General features: G+C 41.2%; 2 protein-coding genes across 2 annotated transcripts in view; one reads left to right on the forward strand and one right to left on the reverse strand.

Annotated features, from left to right (window-relative positions):
• arr3a (arrestin 3a, retinal (X-arrestin)) overlaps positions 1-2,721 on the reverse strand; it is a 15,717-nt gene extending 12,996 nt beyond the window's left edge. Inside the window, exon 1 of the mRNA XM_078266705.1 lies at positions 2,629-2,721. Coding sequence (XP_078122831.1) covers positions 2,629-2,721 — 93 coding nt within the window. The remainder of the gene's footprint in view (positions 1-2,628) is intronic.
• mcf2b (MCF.2 cell line derived transforming sequence b) lies at positions 2,562-21,572 on the forward strand. The gene is made up of 26 exons (XM_078266490.1): positions 2,562-2,770; positions 4,659-4,793; positions 5,035-5,151; positions 5,351-5,500; positions 5,637-5,761; positions 5,985-6,099; positions 6,224-6,343; positions 7,184-7,375; positions 7,859-8,050; positions 8,131-8,311; positions 8,727-8,815; positions 9,435-9,535; positions 9,761-9,827; positions 9,941-10,056; positions 10,215-10,284; positions 10,383-10,475; positions 10,700-10,792; positions 11,308-11,433; positions 11,785-12,000; positions 12,239-12,331; positions 12,497-12,575; positions 12,765-12,801; positions 14,526-14,698; positions 18,328-18,443; positions 18,911-19,023; positions 19,143-21,572. Exons 1-26 carry the CDS (start codon positions 2,720-2,722, stop codon positions 19,222-19,224), a joined length of 3,042 nt encoding a protein of 1,013 aa, XP_078122616.1. The 5' UTR covers positions 2,562-2,719; the 3' UTR covers positions 19,225-21,572.
• The last annotated feature ends 49 nt before the right edge of the window (positions 21,573-21,621 follow it).

Here is a 21,621-nt window from a genome sequence, read left to right on the forward strand (position 1 = left end):
TAAACGTGGGTGCTTAATTTTTTACTTATCTTGTGGCCATGTCTTGTAGAGGGGCACTGCATCAATTATTTAATTATTTTAGTTGCCATATTATAGTTTTGACTGTAAAACTCTTAAAAAATCAAACCTGGATGATTTTGATCTTAAATGTGATTGCATATATAGCAATGTCTATTTAACATTACACAGGATTTAAAAAAAAAAATTTCAAGGGCTTTCATCAAGCTACACAGCTAGTTTACACACAGACAACCTGGTTACATGCAGTTATTCCAGAGTTCTGGTCTCTATAAGCATATTATTGAAGCTGTATGTCTGCTGTGTCTGCATTTAATGAGAAGGTGGAGGTGACAGGCAGGGGAGGTTTTTGGCATTCACTGATCACAATGTGGAGAATTGGCAAATCGGCGCCCTCCTTGCAGCTGCAGGCGCCCTGCTTGCACCCCCTACTTTTACAATGAAATGGACTAGTCCGTAAAGGTGCGGGCAAGGGGTTAAGCTTCGCTTCAGAGCTCGAACCTCCTATGGCGCCATTTTGATGCTACAAAGCGATCACCTGACGTTAGCATCCCATTGACTGCCATTCATTTTGACGTCACTTTGACAGCAAATAACTTTACATCTGAAGCATTTAAAGACTCTATTTGTCCATTGTTTATTTCTAAAGAAATACGACAATGTATAAAAGGCTCCATTACCTTGTACCTCACGTTATGGCTCCGTAGTAGACGTTTTTGTAAAAATAGGCTAACGACTGTGTGTCATAAATTACTGTCGCATAGTAGAGGAATTACCGTATAGTACAGGAGAAGCTTGCAGGCAGTTTCGACTTACATTAGCTGTTTAAGTTTAACTACTAATGTTAACTAGCATTTTAGTTAGCAATAATTAGCCTGTGTCCATGTTATCTCCTTACATATACCTACGCTCTCCGTCTCTGCAAGATTGGGAATGACTGAGATTTCTCTTGGCACAGCTACCAGAAGACTTACAACTTTCAGACAGGTTGCTCACGTCACATTTACGTCGTCTCTCTCAGTTGGAGGCTGCGCAGTAACGCTCAGCGCTCACCGGAAAAGTGCTTCTAATATTCTTCACTGGTCTCCGTCCAGAGCAACGGGATCTGTTGGTCCATTTTATATACTTCTATGAGTGCGGGCCCGGCGCGAAAGATAAACACACGGTGACAGGAGAACTCGGAAGTACACAGAGACGGAGCAAGACGAGTCTAAACATTTCTTTTATGTCAATGGTCTAAACGCGAAAATGAAACAAAGTTACCCAAGCGGCTCAGATAAAAGAAAAAAGCGAAAAGACATGTTTTCGGCAGTAGCAGGACCTTCATCAGCTCCCGTGGCTGATGATAGTGGTGGTGGTATCGGTGTCGGCGACAGTGGCAGTGGCATGCACAGTGAGGAGACTCAGGAGGAGACAGAGATGAGGGAGTGAGGGTAGAACCTGCAATAGGCAGAACTCCCCTTAAAACACTTTGCCCCTTGATAAAACTGAGCCAAAAACTGAGTGGTGGACAAAACACTACAACAATAAAAGACATAGGCATGCTTTACTGTATGATTGCATTAGTAGCCTATATAAACGTTGCACATCATGCAAACTTTCTTAACGAGAATTGTAGCTTTTCTATCTGCTTAGGCAGACAAAAACTCATGACAGACCTCTTCAAATTAAAGCACAAAACCTCTTGAAATGATAAAAAAATATATATATAGCTTGTTTTATGATTCATGAGGAGTATACTGTTTTATTAATTTATTAATCTTGTTAAATTTTTTATTATTGTATACATTGTTGGCACATTTATGTATATAGTGTATATTTATTTTAAGTTCTGATAACCTATACTGTCATATTTTGTGCAGAATTGTGTTCATTGTGGAGATTGTTCACCTTAAAAAGTGTTTCCTGTTGTAATTGCAATAGTTAAATAATTGGATATTCTTAAGTGTGTTTTTCAAATGCTCTAAGGAAGGATTTGTGCAATTGAGAAGGGGGTCTCGCCCTGGGTGTATTTCAATGTAGAACCGCCCCTGGTGACAGGTTATAGCCCTACTTAATGCACAAAGAGTGGGAGGTGGGTTAGGGCTTGTCAATGGGGGCCCAACAGCAAATCTTTGCTCCAAGCCCCCTAACAGATTAATGTCATATACTGTATATATATATAATAAAAGGTGATCCAGAGGTGGCTTACAGTCTCCTGAGTTTCGAGCGCCATCCAGCGGAACCAATGGAAAATAATCACTCTCTGTCTCTCTCTGTCGTACCAATGCTTCATACAGAGAGTGTTTCTCAAGTAAGCCTAATTTAGCAACAAAAAAAGGCAAACAAAAATATAAGTCATCTTCAAGTACAGAAACGTGAAGACATCTTAATTTTCATATCGTAAAGCGAGGTGAGGCAGGGTTATTAAATATAGGCCTATAGTATATTCATAAAAATGCAAATCAAATGAAAAGAACATTTGAGCGCAGTTGTGGAGTGGCAAACTTATTTTGGCTTTGACGTCAGGTGGTTGAACACACCCCATCCTGGTCCAGAGCAGAACTACGTGTGCTGAGGTGCGCACTCAGCGCGTCGCTCTTCCCGCGCGGACACTGCAGTGTAGGGTACCGTGCCATCGCTGCTGCGGCTGCTCGCTCCCGACACCACGTCCCGCTGCAGACTTCCCGGGTCCGGGTAGAACAGGGAAGCGCTGAAAGCCATGGCCGAGTCCAACCCGCTGCGGGGCTTCCCCCGTCTGCGCCGGGCCGCGGTAAGCTCTGCCGGGAGGTCGGGAGGTGGGGAGATGGGAGGCTTCAAACGGGGCGGCGAGAATACTGCAGCAGAGAGAGGAGCAGAGAGAGAGACGAGCTGTCCTTAAGACAGTTGAGTAGCCTACTGCGACACAGAGGTTGGAATGTGCTCTCCGAACAGTGCAAACTGCATTAGATAGTACTGTAAAATGCCTCTCGGTGAAGAAGAGACTGGTCAGATTCAGATGGCAGTTCAATGTTAAGAGTCTGTGTAGGAACCAGGACAGGCCAATGACAAACGTGTTTTGTGTATGTGTGTGTGTGTGTGTGTGTGTGTGTGTGTGTGTGTGTGTGTGTGTGTGTGTATGTATATGTGTATATGTGTGTGTGTGTGTGTGTGTGTGTGTGTGTGTGTGTGTGTGTGTGTTTGGGATGCAACTGCAGGTACAGAAGAGTCTATGTGCTTTGCACTGCAGTCTGTAACTGTGTGTTTTCAAGTTCTGTAGATTTATGTAATGGATTTGGAAATAACCATGTGTGAAATACTTAATGCCCACAAACCTAAATGCAGCTGTGGATTGCAGATGTTTTGACAAGTCTGCAATCATCCAATAACATCCATCATGGCTGCTATTTGAGTGCATATCCAGGTTTATATTGACACTTGGATGACTATTTACTTGCTTTTGTACAAAAGGCTAGTGTAAAAAGGTCAGCCCTTTCCAGGTTAAACTTCTGGGTGTGATGATTGCCACTGTCAGAGAAGAAGTCCATCTGTGCTAAAATACCTGTAGCCTGTTTTGTGCGAGAGGATAACTATCTAATTCTATATCTCACCTGCCTTATGAGAGTGGAAAGAAATCGCTTCTCTGAGCCTTTTCTTTGTTTTACCCTTTGACGCTGTATACATTACAGTTGAAGATCATGTGAAAGCAGTGTACCAAAAGCAACACTGTTTTAACACAGATACAGAGGCTTATATAAAGTGTAAAAGCTTCCATATGGTTAATAATTCCCCGGGCCTTTGGATCTGAGAAAACACTGTCGTGAAAATGTGGGTGGATAGCAGGTAATTGGAGGAGAGGAGACAAGGATAAGTGCAAAAGATGGCATGCAGGTGAGGAAATAGTCCTTACAATTGGTAGATCAATTGATTACTGCTTTGCTCAGTGGGTATCAGTCTTGTGGCAGTCACATAGCCAAACTGAAAGAAATAAGACAACACCACAGGTTTTAATCCTTGTTCCACTGTGCATACAGATTAAAATGTTAAGCAACATACACAGCAGTGTATTTCAGCAAATATTTGCTGCATTTCTTGAAAAAAGTATATGCTGCAGGGGAAAACACATAGAAATCATAAGAAAATGGAACCATAAGAGAGCCACACAGAAAATTAATCTGAAATGGATTTTGACCACTTCAAGCATGTGCAGACCCTGTAACATCCTGAGAAAAAGGAATTGGGGTTAACAGAACAGCTCTATGTTCGCACAGAGAGGGAACAGTGAGGGCACGAAGAAGAGTGAGGAAACAGCAGAGTCAGTCGAGGAGCTGACTGTGAGACCTGCTGAAGTGCTAGAGACCGAGACAGACTTCCCAGATTGACAAAGCGAGATGCTGATGCTGTGTTGAGCTTTGCTAGACTGCATGACTAACAACATTGAGCTGTCAACAATTCTGACTGACTGTCCGACTCCTCTCATCCTGTACTCCTCCAGGGGTGTGGTGGAGGAAAAATCCACAAATGTCAGTTTGCCACATTGATAGGCTGACATAAATAATGTCCCTTTACTTTTACTTTGTTCCCTTTTTTCAGTCCTTAGCATACATTCGTTTAGGTATATAATAATACAGTATAACACAGCTAGATTAACAAATGACATAATAGACTTCTTCCTCTTTCAGACCTCATTTCCAGGAAATCTGCATTTGGTCTTGGTGCTCCACCCCTCCGGCTTGTTAAGCTCTGCCCCTAGTCCGTCTTCCAGCACTGACCTGGGCTTCCGCTTCAGCCAAGATGACTTCCTGTTAAAGATGCCGGTGAGAGGGGGTTATAAACTGAGAAAAGAGGGGTGGGAGAAAATGTTTATGTATAAAAATAGATTTTACTAATCTGATGCAGCAGAATCCTGTCTCTGCTCTATACTACACACAATCCTCCTGTTAATTTTGATAAACAGTTGATGTCATTCTCTTCTCTCTGATGATGTGATGCTGTTAAAATGTCAAACACAGTACTGGCCAGGTGGCTGCTAGATGCCTTGTGGCTCTGTGTTTTTAGGTGGTGATGCTGCGGTCAGTTGGTGATCTGCTGCGCTACATCGACGAAAACCACCTGACATCAGACTTCACTGCAAAAGTGGAGTACTGCCAAAGTGACTGGATCGTCCTCCGCACGGTATACACCTCTGATGCTAGTCAATCCACCAGCAGCTACTGTTGAATATGAAGAAGTTACAGCTAGATTATGTTTGCACAAGCTGCACACTTCCTTATGGTGTTTGCAACTAAACATAAAACACAAGAAATGATAATTTCGCTAAAACTACTTAATTGGACAAACCCACATGAATTAGAAATGTTGTGTGTGTCTGCAGGCCATTGAGACCTTTGCAGTAACAGTGAAGGAGATCGCCCAGCTGCTGCAAGGCTTTGGATCAGAGCTATCTGAGACCGAACTTCCGGATGAAGCTAGTGCCATCGAGTTCCTGCTGCACTCACACACACACCGATACCGACAGATGAAGGTTGACCTGGCTCTTCTCGCTTGTCTTTCTTACTCCTTCTCTATGTGTCTGGTAGTTTTTGTATTTGATGTCTCTGTCTGTTCTTTTGCAGTTTTTTTCATTTGTCTTTTTGTTTTTGTTTGCCATGTTGTTACAGGACGATATCCGGAGCGTGCTGAAAGAAGGACGGCTGCTGCTGTCGAACCTGGAGACTGTCAAGGCCTCTAAGAGAGATGTAGAGGAGGAGAGGGACCTAAAATCAGACATGGACACTGTTCAGAGGTACAGCATCAGTGAATAAGTGCAGTACAGCATGAGGTCAGGCATCTTCTGAAGAGAAATTACTTGGACACAAGACAAACTGTTAGTATTGAGAGAAGGATTAATAGATGAGAGGATTTAGAAGACATATTCTCAGTTTGACACCAACATCTTACTGTATTAAACCTGTATATTACCAGGCAGCTTTTGTGAAACTGTGTCTTGTTTGTCATGTGTGTTTTAGGCTCCTGACTCAGCTCAGAGATATGGAGGAGGCGTTTGATGGCTTCTTTGAGAAACACCACCTGAAGATGCAGCAGTACCTCCAGCTGCTGCATTATGAAATGAGTTTCCAGCAGGTGTGATGATTGGGGTCTGTTTCACCCTGAGCCTATGTTGCACTGCTGTGACGATTAACTCTGTGTGTGTGTGTGTGTGTGTGTGTGTGTGTGTGTGTGTGTGTGCGTGCGTGCGTGCGTGTAGATGGAGGAGGTACTGGAGAGGATCACTAACCAGGAGATGGGCATTGCCTCTGTGGGAACCACGGTGGTGCAGACGGAACAGCTATTGACGGACCTGGCGATGCTGGACACGCACGCTCAGGTCACAAACAAAGTCACACAACAACATTCATACCACAACAGTTTGAGATGTGGTTTGAAGGAAGTGACAGGGCAGAACGAAATGCATTTAAAGGTGCTGTAGGTAGGATTGTGAAGATCCAGGAAAACATTTGACAAACATCGACAACTTCTCAGTCCCTCCCCCCCTTTCTGCTAAAGCCCAAACGGTCTCCTAAGCCCCTCCCCCCACAAGGGAGAATAAATGCGTGTGCATGAGCAGTGATTGACACGCACTTAGACACCCCCCCTGGCCCTCATTGGTGCATCTGAACAGGGAGCAGTGGATTTTTGCAAATCGCACTACAGGCGGTGGTGCCAGAAGAGCTGAATTTTTTTAATTACCAGCTTCATATAGTTCTATTAGAACATAGGGTCAGTTTCAGCAAATATGACAGAAAGTTAGTTTTATAAGTCTTACCTACTGCATCTTTAATGACATAATGTTTTGGGTCTGATGCTTCTTCTACCTTCCTTTGTTTTGTAACTGCACTTGTCACTGAGGAAAAGCACTTAGTTTTTTTGTATTACCTAGGCATGGTCCTTATTCCCCCCTTCTGTCATTGCTAGTAACTCTAGAAGCTGTAGGTCTGTTTGCAGTGGAAGAACAGCTCCCCCTACAGCTTTCATGTTATACAGGTATTTAGCTGGTTCCTTATTAGGTCCAATGGCACACAGTATTTAGGGCTCATTATGAGAAACAAATATGTCTGTCTTCTGTAAACTATAATTGTGTCTTGCATCAGGAACAACTTTTGGATGGGTGGGAACATGAACCCAAGTGTAAATCAGTTTAAACCTTAATGTGTGTTTTGTGGCTCAGGAGGAGATGGCTCGTGCCCAGGTGGTTATCCTCCATGGCCACCAGATGGCCACCAACCACCATTACGCCCTGGCGCTCATCATCCAACGCTGCAATGAGCTGCGACATCGCTGTGACATCATCACCACTGCCATACGCACCAAGCGGGCCTCCCTTACCCGAGCACGAGACCTGCTGCTCCGCCTCGAAGGGGTAAAAATTCTGACACGACACACAAACTCAATGATGTACACATGCAAACTTGAAAAAAACAATAATTAAAAGAATAATAATATTTTCAAGTATTTTTGTTTCACTGGCCCTTTTTTGACTGTGAATGCTCTGCTCCCTCCATTTTATAAGTTTCAGCACAAACCACAAGTATTGTAAGCTGTATTGTGATATTAATTCTCACAAATGCAGGTGTGCAATGCCACTACAGTTTCATCCTTCTGTCTTCCGTCTCAGATTAGTGCTCCTTAATGAAAGCTAATGTTTTGTTGTATGACAGAAGGGGGGCAGAAAAGGACAAATGTGATAGTTTCTTTGTTCTTTGTTTTAATCACATTAAAAATATATATAATGTGCCTTAAAACATGTTTTTCCTTGTGTTGTGTCCTATGCTTGTGTGTGTGTGTGTGTGTGTGTGTGCGTGCGTGCGTGCGTGTGCATGTGTGTGTGTGTGTGTGTGTGCAGGCCCTTCGGTGGTGTGACGAGGGCGCCTATCTTCTGGCGAGTCAGATGGTGGACAAGTTCCAAACCAGAGAGGGAGCGCAGGAGGCACTGCAGTACCTGAGCTTCCACCAGGAGAGGGCGCCGTCTGCGCTGAAAAACAGCCAGGACATTCTGAGCCTTGAGTTGGAAGCCATACTCACCCCACAGCTGCAGGTAACCCACCGCTACTGAACACCAACACACAAGATGATCCGCAACTCACCTCCACTTACACTTTATTTCTTTCTTTGCAGTCCCAAATTTCCATTGTTACAGAGAAGCTGAACTCGATGCAGTCCATGATTAGAAACAGAGAGCAGTGTCTGAAAAAGTTGGCGGATGTACAAGTCAGACCAATTCAGCTGGTGGCCCCAAGGCCTGAACCTGACCACACCTCGCAGCGCTGCAAGTCACCCCTCTTCTCCCCCAAACATGGTACGACCCCCTCCAATGGCCCCTTATCTCATTCCATAGCTGTTACTACACTTATTTCTAAAGTTTGGATTTGTTTTCATGGTTTAGATTCGGCCCACGTTCTGTTGTAGACTAGGATGTTATTATGATACAGTTATGTCAACTTCACTCCTTACAAGCCCCACTCTTACTTCTTCTCTCGCCTGTATTCCCCTTCTCGTGGCATTTGACATTTAGCATGTTTTGTTCTCTCTGTTATATCTCATGTGCAGTCTTTTTTTCAGCATTTCCCTTGTGCTCTGTTATCACCAGTTGTATTTGTGTGTGTGTGTGTGTGTGTGTGTGTGTGTGTGTGTGTGTGTGTGTGTGTGTGTGTGTGTGTGTGCGTGCGTGCGTGTGTGTGCGTGTGCATGTGTGTGCATGTTTCTCTCCACAGGTGTAGATTTTAACGTCCTAAATTCCAAGTTCTCCTTTGACCTGCTACCTGGCAAAAGAGCCGCAAGGAGGAACAACAGCCAACGCAAGGTGCGTGCGTTTTTAGCCAACTGGTTAGATAAATCCTAAGGATTTCAGTGATCCTTTGACTTTTCCTGTAGCGCTACCATGAGGTTCACATTGTGGTTTACAGTGAAATGCCTCAACAACTACTGAATGGATTGTCTTGAAATTTGGTACACACATTCATATCCCCCTCAAGATGAATAGCAATAACTTTAGCGAATCCTTGTCATCTAGCACCATCATCAGGTCAAAATTTCAATTTGTTGGGGCGGCCTCTAGCTCACCCAGTAAGAACATGCGCCCCATGTAAGCTGAGTCCTTTGTAGCGGTTCGAATCCGACCTACTGTCCTTTGCTGCGTGTCATCACCCATCTCTCTCCCCCTTTCCTGTCTATCCACTGTCACTATCTAATAACGGGAAAAGCCCCAAAAAATTATCTTAAAAAAATGCAATTTGTCCAATAATGTGGTACATTGGTTTATGACCAAATACCTGCAAAACTAATGGTACTTCCTTTTGTGTTTAGTGTTAATTAGCAAATGTTCGCAGCATAATGTTACTGATTAAAACATGCCAGAACCTGTCTTACAAATGTGTCCAAGGCTCCAAGCTGAGGTACTTGTTTCATGTGTGTTTTGTCAGATTGAGGTAATGCATGATTTCCAAGGCAACTGCAGCTCTCTGTATGGATCCACCACTGAAACAGATTCAGAGGCAGAAGACAATCCAGAGCAGGTCACACGGTACGCTATTTTTCATCTAGCCCACATGATCCTAAATCACCTAAAGCTTGACCTGTGACTCTACCTTGCTCTGTTTGTGTATTACATCATCTGCAGCTGTTTGTTTGTGTCCCACATAGGAGTCTTTCTACTTTGTTGTGGTCACAGTGTGCACAGTGGCTTTATGTCTTTTCTTGAGCTTTGCATTCAGGTTTTGTGTATTTGTCTCATTCTCTCTCCTTCTAGCCATATAATGAAGGAACTGATAGCTACAGAGAGGATCTATGTGGACGAGCTGCTCTCTGTCCTTTTGGTGAGTTTAATTTAGAATATATTTATGGCATTATGTATTTCCTGTTTTCTCCGATCAAGTTCTACTTGTACTCTTACTCTACTCTCCTCTCCTCTCCTCTCCTCTCCTCTCAGGGCTACAGGGCAGAAATGGAGGACCCATCCATGTCTAATCTTCTTCCTTCAGCTCTACGCAGCCAGAAGGATGTTCTGTTTGGCAACATGCCAGAGATTTACCAGTTCCACAGCAGGCAAGATATACACACACACACACACACACACACACACACACACACACACACACACACACACACACACACACACACACACACAAGCTGTCACAGAGTTGTCCTTGTCTCCCCCTCTTTTCATGCAAATCCAATTTCCTTTTATTTTCCTTCCCATTTAGGATCTTCCTCCAGGATCTGCAGGGTTGCCTGGAGACACCAGAGAGGGTGGGGGCTTGCTTCCTGCAACGGGTGAGAAAAAATGAAGATAAACATGGGAACTTAATGTGAAGTGATATGATATCTAAGTGTGTGTGTGTGTGTGTGTGTGTGTGTGTGTGTGTGAGCAGAAGAAGAAGTTCCAGGTGTATGAGCGTTACTGCCAAAACAAGCCTCGCTCTGAGTTGCTATGGAGACAGTGCTCTGATTCACCCTTCTTTCAGGTACGTACACACCAAATCTTTATGATTCATGATTACATGATCCACTCACTGTCTCATATTGATGGTATGAAAATCATATGGATTAGTGTTGATAGCAGACATAACAATGAGATGTTTGCTTGTAAATCTGTTGTTTTTCTTATTTTCAGAACAGAATCCTGTTTTCCAGTTATGCTTTGTGCATTAAAGCAAAATCTGTCTAAAATGAAACTCTCTCTCTGCAGGAGTGCCAGAATAAGCTGGACCACAAGCTGGGTCTGAACTCTTACCTCCTGAAACCAGTCCAACGCCTCACCAAGTACCAGCTGCTACTCAAGGTTCTGTTCATCTGAGTCAGTCAGTGATAGAGTCCTGTTGAAATGCAGCTCACACCATGACATGCATGTTTAAAAGATTTTGTTTTTAGGCACTATCATAAAGGCAAACTGTTTTGAGATTACGTGTCCATCATTTCAGAAAATTTGCATAATGATAGCAAGCATTGAGTGACTCTTGAGAAGCTGTTTTTATCATGAGACAAAACAGAGACATTAATGTCATGGCAATCCATCCAATATTTCACTCTGGATCAAATTGGTTGGCTGACCTGGTCAGGTCAGTATGCACTTTAATTGGTTTTGTTTAGAAAATAAATAAATATTCCATTCAGATTGATGAATGGACAAAGGGATGATGGCACAGAGAGCCAAGCAGGCACAGAGACAAATTGACAGCATAGACACCATTTATCCAGACAAAACTGATTTGTATATGTAGACGTTGATACAGGCAAACTAGATTAGATAGACTGGAAAACACTGACCTGCCAACCTGTGTCTCTGGCCCTGTTCAGGAGCTGTTGAAGCACTGTACAGAGGAGCAATACCGATATGAACTCCAGGAGGCTCTCAACTCCATGCTTGAGCTGCTGAAGTCTGTCAACGACTCCATGCATCAGATAGCCATCACTGGATATCAGGTATCAACCAGCAAAATCAATAGATAATATATAGTTAACAATACTGTCAGTGGATGCCAGATTTATGACACATTATTGTTTTAATCAGAAATGGTCCAATTATCCTGTCTTCAGCACTATTTTTGCTTGATGTGATTAATATGATATAAACAAATCACAAAGTGCTCTACAAAATAAAGCAACTCACTACAACTCTGTGCAATCTCTGATAGACTGAATTATAGTGTTGAATTACATTACTAATAGTTGTAAGCATTAAACATTGCTATAAAGTGATAGCATTGATTTCTTACTTGTTGTTGCTGTTCATCTATGTTATGTATTTTCTTTCCACCTGTCTGTCTGTCCCAGGGTGACCTCAGTCAGCTGGGCCGAGTGGTGATGCAGGGAGGCTTCAGCGTATGGATCAGCCATAAGAGGGCAGCGGTGCGCATGAAGGAGCTGGCCAGGTTCAAACCCATGCAGAGACACCTCTTCCTCTATGACCTCGCCCTGCTCTTCTGCAAACGCAGAGACGATGACACTTACGACAGGACGCCCTTCTACAGCTTCAAATCCTGTCTCAGAGTAACAATATATAATACACTCACTTTATTAGGTACACCGAGCTACAGCCAATGCAATCCAATTCAGCAGCCCTACAATAAATCCTCCCTTTATGAAGCTTATCATATTGTGTTATTTCTGTTGAATTGTATTGCATATTATTGGTGCACATGGTGTAATCCTTGGTTGCAGTTTATAATGAAAATAACAGTAATGACTAGTGATACTGAAATGTAAGGATGTTCCTCTCTTTCTATAGATGAGTGCAGTGGGAATCACAGAAAATGTGAAAGGAGATGTGAAAAAATTTGAAATCTGGTACAGTGGCAGAGAAGTAGTGTACATAGTTCAGGTATTTGATCTTTTGCTTTCTATTTTCTATCTCTTTTTTGTGTGTTTCAGTGTCTGTACCTTTCACTTATTAACTCAAACCTCTATTGTGTTATAGTATCTGTACTTTGTGTGCTTTGTGTTCTTTGTGTGTGTGTGTGCTTTGTGTGTGCGTGCGTGTGTCTAGGCTCCCACACTGGAGGTCAAAGTTGCCTGGCTGACAGAGATTCGAAAAATTCTCACCAACCAGCAGAAAATGCGCCAAGGTTTCTATCACTGCTATAATTCATTCACTGCCTCTACTGTATGTGTACATCGTTTTTTGAAATGCCTAATTTAATTTAGTTTGACATAGATTCCCCTAGAATCCAGTTTGTTGTTTGGATGATTCAATTTCCCTATATGTATTATATCTGTGTTCCCTCTAATTTTTGTGTCCCCTCTCCTTTTCTCAGATGAGACTCCTCTTTCAGACAACCCTCCTTCTGACAGGTGATTCTTTCTGCATGACCTCTCTATCGTCCTCTGTATCAGTGTCTGACCTCCTTATGTGTGGTGGTGGGAATGGGTCAACTCACTTTTAATCAATTCAGAAATTGATTTCAAACTTGCATTAAGGAAGATATGTATCTCACCTAAAGTGTTAATGATGGATATTCAATTTCTGAAATGATAATCAAATAACCCCTCAGTTTCACCCACATGCCACCCTAACTTTTTTTTTCTTTCTCAAAACAAAGCATCATGTTGAAGTACACAGGATTTGAAAGTTATTGAATGAGTTTGTATGTGTGCAGTGTGTGTGTATGTGATTGTATTAGCATCTTTGTCACTACCCTTCAGAACTGGTATTCATGACTACGTTGACAAGTCCTGCAGGTGGCTTTAACACTGTCTGTAGTGCTGAGTCTCCAAGCTGCTGAATTTCAGCACCATGGAGAGCACTGAGCCCTGCATCTACTGTAATGCAAAGACAAAATTCGTTAGAAGTTATGTTAATGATCCTGGGGTTAAGCAAGCATTTAAATATCACAGGGTGAGTAAAGGTGTTAGGTGTTTCTTAAGAGACAACTACCAAATTATAAGTCAGTGAAAATTGTTAAAACACTATTAGTTTGCCAAGATCTTACAGTTTTTGCGCTGATGTTGTTATTGTCATTGGAAGCACTGGTTCTCTAGGATAATGTGGAAAATAAATTAACAATAAACAACTTGTAATTGGCTTATTATGCAGGAAAATTATTAACATTGGCACACATTTATTTGGGGTGTCAAATATTTAAAGACTATGTTGCAATTTTAGAACTTAAAATATTCTACTGTATATATTTCTTTTTCAACAAATTCCATGAACACCAACAATCAATTGACCCTACTAATAATTATTGTTTATGTATACAAACCCTGATATAGGTTCTTCTCCTGTGCCATATACCTCCTTTATTGTCTAAAACCAATTAAAAACGTACCAATGAGCCACACTGTTGCTATGGATGACATGTTCCTTAATCACCAAAGATAAGAGCACTGTGTCTTATTATATATTATATCTTATATATTATTATTATATTATTAGTCAACCCTACATACACCGTCCTGCTGACGTTTTGGTTTTTTCATGGGGTTTGTTGGCTCACAGTTCAGTTGTCAAAATATCTGAGCATGGGATAATCATATTCAGAGATTTGTGGAAAAAGATGGAGGATGAGATACTATGAATGTTTGTCACTTTTTGAATGATTTCTGTACATGGTATGTGTAGGTCACATAGCATTTGTAAATAATTAACATGTTTTTACTTCATTTAGGAGATAGGTAGGCTTTAACGTATTCAGACAAAGTGACTTTCAAACATTTGTCTGTGATTGTCTTAATTTTTAATTCCATATGTTTGACTATATGGAACAACCATCTACTACTTGAAGCCACACTGTGGATTATTTGCAAATGCTGTTTAATCAAGGCCTTGTATGTGTGCAGAATACTGTGTGAAGTAATATTTCCATATATAGCAGCGCTCTCTGATATAATTGATATTTGTGTTATAAATTCAAACATTGAAATAAGACGCTGAAATATATGTGATTGTGAACTTAACGGAATGCTGTTTTAATTTACAGAATGTGGATGAGCTTGTTTTGTGACACCGTGGTTGTTGTTGTTCGTTCGTTTTTGTTGTTGTGGTCGTGTCTTGTTCCCATGGGGATGCGGTTTAGTGCATCAGAGATGTGTGTGTCGTGGGGCGGAGCATCGGTGGGAGGCTGCTCAGCGTGTCTCCCTGTTCCTCACAGCTCCTCTGCAACAAACCACTCCCACAGGCTACGATGGGAGGAGTCAATACACACTAGCCCCGCCCACTCGGAACCCGTGGTTAACTCACCTCAACGCAGTAAGTTGCTATGGCAGATTACACAAAAAGTCGAACACACAATTACTTCATATGGTCGGCCTTTCTTAAGTGGTTTCTCTCAACTTTCAACTCCAACTTTACTTTAAACTTGACATTGTTCTCAAGGGGAAATTTGCCTTGTAGCCTGCAGAAACATAGTTTCACACAAGTTAAATATTAGATACATAAAACATAATAAAATGCTATAAAACCTTCAACACAGAATCAAGGGCATTTAACCCTTTGATGGTATGCAATAGAAAAAGTAATGACCGACTCTACCAAGAGTTGTAGAAGTGTCATGAGTTTTCCACACATCCCAAAGCAGCTCATTGCTGAGCTTTGTTTTATTTTTATTTTTTTTACAGATTGTGATAGTGTTAGCATTGCATGTTAGCTGGTTTTTGAACCTGTCCAATGACCTGACCCTTAATAATGGTCTCAATGGGAGTGCTTTAAAGTCAAAACATATATATTTACATTTCCTGCAGCAGAAGGTTTGTTTGGAATACTAGACAGGTTCAATTTTCACAAAATCAGAACGCCGAAGGCATTTTGTGATTATTTATATTGTACAACATTTCTAGGGGTATTAAGGGGTGCTGAATCCAAATCTGCTGTATATAAAGCTAAAAAATGGCCCAAAATGCCTCAAAATTGAGAAATTCAAAATGGCCACCACCGCCAGGCTGAAATCTATTTTTCAGTATATCTTTTTGACTAAACAAGGTACAAACATGAATTAAATGTGGTTTTGTAAGTTTTCCTACATGGGCAATTCGATGCCATATTCAGATTTGAGAAGTAATGTGAAGAAACAGCTTAGATATTGCAAAATAGTTGTTTTTAACTATGAATAATTACTCAGTTATTATTATAATAATAATTATTATTATTATTATTACATTATTGTTGATATTATCAGGCTACATTTACTTATTTTGTATTTTGTTTTGAGGTCAAACAAATACAAAAAGTTACACACTTTAATTAAATAGTCACAGGTTTTCACACATGGGGAATTTAACATCCTGTCCTGATTTAGATCAAGTGTCAATAATCAGCTTGAAAATCACACAAGTATAGAGAAAAAAGGTGGTCATTAGTGACAAAGAAGTTGTCAATCAAATAAGATCCAAAAGCAGGAAGATCCATGGGTCATGGTGATATTCATTGAACTATATCCCAGTAGAAGTTACAGTGACAGCTTATTTGCAGTCCTCTTCAATGTTCTGGCAAGTGTTGTCAAGTTTCCTGCAGTTGCATGCGTCTATACATTTCATGTGACTCTTTCTGAATAGAATAGATTAAAAAGAATAGAAAGATTACAACCAGGTACATTGGAATACTCTACCAGTCTATCATATTTGTACATTCTTGTACACAATGATCAACATCAGCTAATTCCCTATACACATACCTGCAGCTGCAGCGTTGGCTGAGGCATCCCTTGGTACACCCACATGAAGTGAACTCCCTGCAGGCTTTAGGCATAGGTGGCAGAGACATTAGCCGTGGCACTAATTGACCTTCCTTGTGCATCCATCCCATTTCATCCACTGGAGGAAGATCAGGATGTGGCAGGTGAGCTTGGTTCCAGATTGTCGCTTGATAGTGTGAACGCATGATATGAAACTTCACTGCGTCTGAGGTTGGAGGCAGAGTCTCTTGTGGACGACCTTTGCAAAACAACTTCACTCTTGCTTTGTTGCATGTATCAACCTCGGGCACACCATACATCTTACAGATGAATTTCTCTGTTGAATTCACAATATCATCTGTGAGAGGGCCCTTCCCAAGGCCAGTAAGATCGGTGTGACGTTGCTCGAACACCTGCCAGGCTGTTTTCTTTCCGTGACCGCTGAACTGAGACACACTATCACAGCCAGTGATGGCATGGAAGGCAAGGAGTGTGTCCACTTGATCATCAGAGAGTAACTTGCGAATGTCATGTACTGGAAAATACTTTGGATCCTTTGATGTCCCGGCTTTCATGTAGAGATGGGTACATCCAATTCTGTCATGATATGCTAGAAGTAGAAGAAGCACGTCTGTGTCACGCGCTGACACGACCATTGTGTCCATAGGAGCCTGGATGCAGTGCAAAATCAGTCGTGTATCAGCCTCCTCATGGGCAGCACTCAGAGAGGAGATTTCAAGTTCTTGATCTGATGACTTGATAGTGGTCGCTTCAGCAAACCCACCTGATACTACAACCACTGGCTCATATTCTGGGCTGTGTTCTATCAGATGGTTTGAGAGTAGTCGAGCAAGATCTGCTTTGTTCTCTTCCAGTGCCATGAAGCTCGACCAGTCTGCTGGAAGTGGAAGAGGCGCTGTTTACGCTTCTTTCTTGTTCCTGTTTTGATGGATTCGTCATGGTACCTGTCGAAGACTACATCAACCCTCTGGTACTTCTCTGCCATCTTCAACACTGTGTCAGCAAACTTGTTGGCATAGTTGCCGAATGTTGTGATGTCAGGCGGCTTCCCAATTGCCATTACAAGTGCTTGACCATCAATAAGAAAGCAGCTGGGTTCCTGAAGAGGCACATCTGCAGGGGTTTGGATATGTTTTGTGAGTATATTTGCTAAAACAGATTTGTTGGTGGAATATAGACCAGGCCAGAGATGGCGGGATGGGCATGAGTTCATGCTGGAGAATATTTTCCAGGTCTACCTTGCGACCTGCTCTGTAAGCTGTGATGAGCCTTTGTAGAATCTGCCTGTCCACTTTGATGATGTTTTGCTTGTTCTTGGAAAGTTGCACGACTTCATACAAAGAGGCAAATGTTTTGGCTTTGTTCTTTCGAATGGGTGACTTCATATCCAAGTGCTGGTCACTATCTGGAGGTTCACACAGACGTTTGTCCACAAACACTTTAATTTGTGCCTGTCCAAGGTGTTCTGCACCAAGCAGAGATTGTTGAATCTGGGGTGTGACCACGTCCAGCCGTTCTGAGAAGTGTGAGAAAGGCTAAGCTTGGGGGTGGGGTGGGGTGATATTGGGGAGGGCAAAGGTTGGGGAGTGCATTACAGCACATTTGACACATTTTACCTCAAAACAAAATACAAACTAAGTAAAAGTAGCCTGATAATATTAATATATTAATATAATGATTTACTGAATTATTAATTAGTTAATAATAGTTCATAGTTAAAACTATTTTTACAATATCTAAGCAGTTTCTTCACATTACATCTTCAAATCTGAATATGGCATTGAATTTCCTATGTAGGAAAACCACATTTAATTCATGTTTGTACCTTGTTCAGTCAAAAAGATATACTGAAAAATAGATTTCAGCCTGGCGATGGCGGCCATTTTGAATTTCTCAATTATGAGGCATTTTGGGACATTTTTGAGCTTCATATACAGCAGATTTGGATTCAGCACCCCTTAATACCCCTAGAAATGTTGTATAATATAAATAATCACAAAATGCCTCCAGCACTTTAAATAAGCACATTTTCAGAAATTCTGCCTAGACTATACACAGAAGAAGAATTTTGTAGTTTCATGATCACCCTGTGTTTGTGTTTCATTTTTGAAAGTGGAGACACAGATCATGGAATATTAGTGATTAAAAAGTGTAGCGCTACCGTTATTAGTTGTCTTGTCACTTGCAGCTTGGCCTGTTCCTGCACACTCAGTGGCGATCTGTGAGGGCCTGGAGGACTGGGGTGCAGCTACAGACCTCTCCAACCTATCAGACTCAGACGAGGAGGATCAGCCCGCCCCCCTGGTGAGAGTTTACGGTTACATGGTACAGGTAGTATTGAAGAAATGATTTGTTGTTATGTCTAGGGGCATTTATGAACACTAAGCCTTGCAGCTATACCACTAGTGCAAAGTGCCTTCGGATGCCAAAAACCAAGGATACAGGTCTTGCCTAAACCCCGGTGAGCTCGACTCGACTCCCGATGTATGGCCTCCCTCAACTGGGTGGTGGAGTCCCTTCGCCTTGCCAACCGTACACTGATGACCGACAGCTTGGTGGGCAAACGCAGACAGAAACTAAACCAAAATACTTTGGGATAAGGCATATAAGTCTGAATCCTAAATTGGTAAAAAAAAAAAAAAAAATTGTACTCGGTCTATGTATCTGTCTATCTATGTATCTATCCATCTATATATATATAGATTTAGGACTGTTGTGCATGTGGAAAAGTACAGTTCTCCTGCATTTTACTTTTCTCTCTTCTGTTCTAGGTGGTGGGCAGGTACAGGGTCATGGTAGAGAGCAGCATGGCCAGCATGGATGACATCATCTTTAACTGCGGGGACGTCATCCAGCTGCTGCATGAAGAATTGTCGGGAATGTGGTAAAATAGGCTACCTGTTTCAGAAATGTTGATTTGATGACATGTTGACATAAATTTAAATTGAGATGCAAACAAACTTGGAGATGTTGTCTGTGTTGTGTTTACATGTGTAATCACAGGATGGTAAAGAATATAAGTCGTGGGGAAGAAGGGCGTGTTCTATCTGAGGACCTGCACAGGATTCTGGGAGAAACATGCTAAGAGCCAATCAGAACAGAGGATAGAAGACATACGTCATCAACTTCCTGACCAAAAGGGGGCATCTGACTGCCAAGACGTTCAGCAGATCAACAGATTGAAGCACATCAACTGCATATTTAACTACTGTGACACTTTAACCTCAGAAGGCTGTAAACTAAAGAATGGACCTCAGACTGTAGCAATACAAAGCACACATGTGGGATCTTTTTATTTATTTATCTATTCCAGCAGTAATTCAGTAAATTATTTAGACTTAGGGTTGTAACTGAAGACGTTGAACTTTTTTTGGGCCTTTATTCATATGTACAGCATAGACATTTGTTGATGTCTTCAAGTTTTATCATTTCTATTTTCTTATGAAATATGACAAAAATCATGCATATGCCTACTAACATATCATTACTGTTCATGTGCCAAACAGCTAATTATTTTGGCTTCTTTTTGTATAACACTGTAAAATAGCTTTACCTTGTGGTGTCATTGTTTGCAATACATTTAAACCCTCTTTCTTTCGTACAGCAGCCAGCTACGTCACTAGAGGGTTTGCATGTGATGTTACTGTATGCCAAAATCAACATGGTTACTCCACCTCTTAGTGGCAAAAGCAAACATTCAGCATCTGCTTGGTGCGTTCACATGACAGAAGAACAAGAAAAAAAAACAAGGCAAGATCAGACTATTCAGCAATATTCAGTCAAGGTCTCGCCATTCATAGCAACCATAGTGGGTTTGTTTTGCCACTCAGTGGTGTTGGTTGTGGATGTATATGTGAAAATCTCATTGCATACCCTCTATAGATATTTTTCACCATATAGCAGGAAAAGTACAGGTGTAATTAATAACATAAGTAATGTGACCAATTTTGTCTCGCATTGCCAGACCACTCCACAGCCATATGTCAATGCTGGAGTATAGTCTATTTACACCTCTTATCAATTCTGCAATAGGGTAAAAAAAACTCTCTGGCTTGTTTTTATTTCTTTAAACCAATCACAACCGTCCTGGGCGTCACTAAGCCCCAGATGCAACAACGGTGCCATTGCTAAATAGATAGCGGAAAGGGGAGAGACATAGAGCGTGTCTCTACAGGCATAATCCCAGCATTGTACATCCATTGAGCCAGTTATATAAAAATTACTCAGTTGGAAATTTCAGTGGAGCAGAGCCTTTGTTAAGGTTATTCGTTCCACCTGTTCTTCTCCTGTGAAAAAAGGTCTATTGACGCACCACTCTTTCAAGTTGAAGTATCTGGGTCTGTGGAAAGTACTGCAGTACTTATGCAGGATAAACAAAGTGTACTACTACACGATGTCTACATTGGCTTTCAGTGTAGCTGGTTGGTGTAATTCAGTGGTTGTCAGGCAGCTTTGATAAATAAATTGTAGATATTTAAAAAGTGAATTAATTTGCCAATTTATTCTTTACTTTTGCTGCTATTGACGGTGATAATGTGGTGTTATAATAATGGTGTTATTTTTGTCAACATTTTTCCTTTGGAATTTTTTGATTGGTGATAACTCTGCAACTCTTCCATCAAATGAATCTCCTCCTCCTCAGCTGCAGCTGTTATTACCACTGAGATGAGACAAGCTTTACTGTTTGCTGCTCTGCAAGGACAAATCACTGCACATGCCTATTGCTTTAGTTCTGTCTTTACTGCTATTCTACACCAACAGCGGAACTATGCTCAGTGCTACAGTAGATAGTAACTGTAAATAGTGTAGAATTATAATTGCCAGGTGAACTATTAGAGTTACATTGTGAATTACTAAATTACATGTTGATTTTTAATTTAGAGAGCTGATCTAATGAGAAAAACATTCACAGGAGACCATTTTAACTTAACTTAAAATTTTAAACTGCCTGGTTTTAAAAATGATTTTCTGTACACTGTTCACAGTTTTGAGCAACTTTCAAACAAAGTGTGATAAGTGGTTATGAAAACACTGACACTTTACCAGCTGAGGGTTATTCCCTGAAGAGCAGACTGATACAGTATAATTACTTAAATTGACAGTTTTTCAGTTAACTGTAAATATGTGAATGGTAAAAATCTAAATTTTAGATGTTAAACACAGTGTTGGACAATAGCCGTCTAAATGGTGAAACTTTTATGGACAGTCAGATGTTCATGACACTCAGCTATCAAGTGACAAAAGGTACATTAGATTCCTGCAGTATTTTGCTGCATCTCTGGGGACTATATTATTCGAATCCAGCTGGTAACACAGTTAAGATGAACTTTAACACTGAATAAAGATTCATTTTCCACAGTACCTTTAACTGGTGTTTGCTGCTTTTGCTCATTTTGCACTTTTTTGATATTTTAAATTATTGTAAAAGCTTGTATTATATTGCCAAATGTATATGATTATTTTATAAAATATAAGCATGATT

Source organism: Sander vitreus, chromosome 13 (genome assembly GCF_031162955.1).
Source record: "Sander vitreus isolate 19-12246 chromosome 13, sanVit1, whole genome shotgun sequence".
NCBI classification, from domain to species: domain Eukaryota; kingdom Metazoa; phylum Chordata; class Actinopteri; order Perciformes; family Percidae; genus Sander; species Sander vitreus.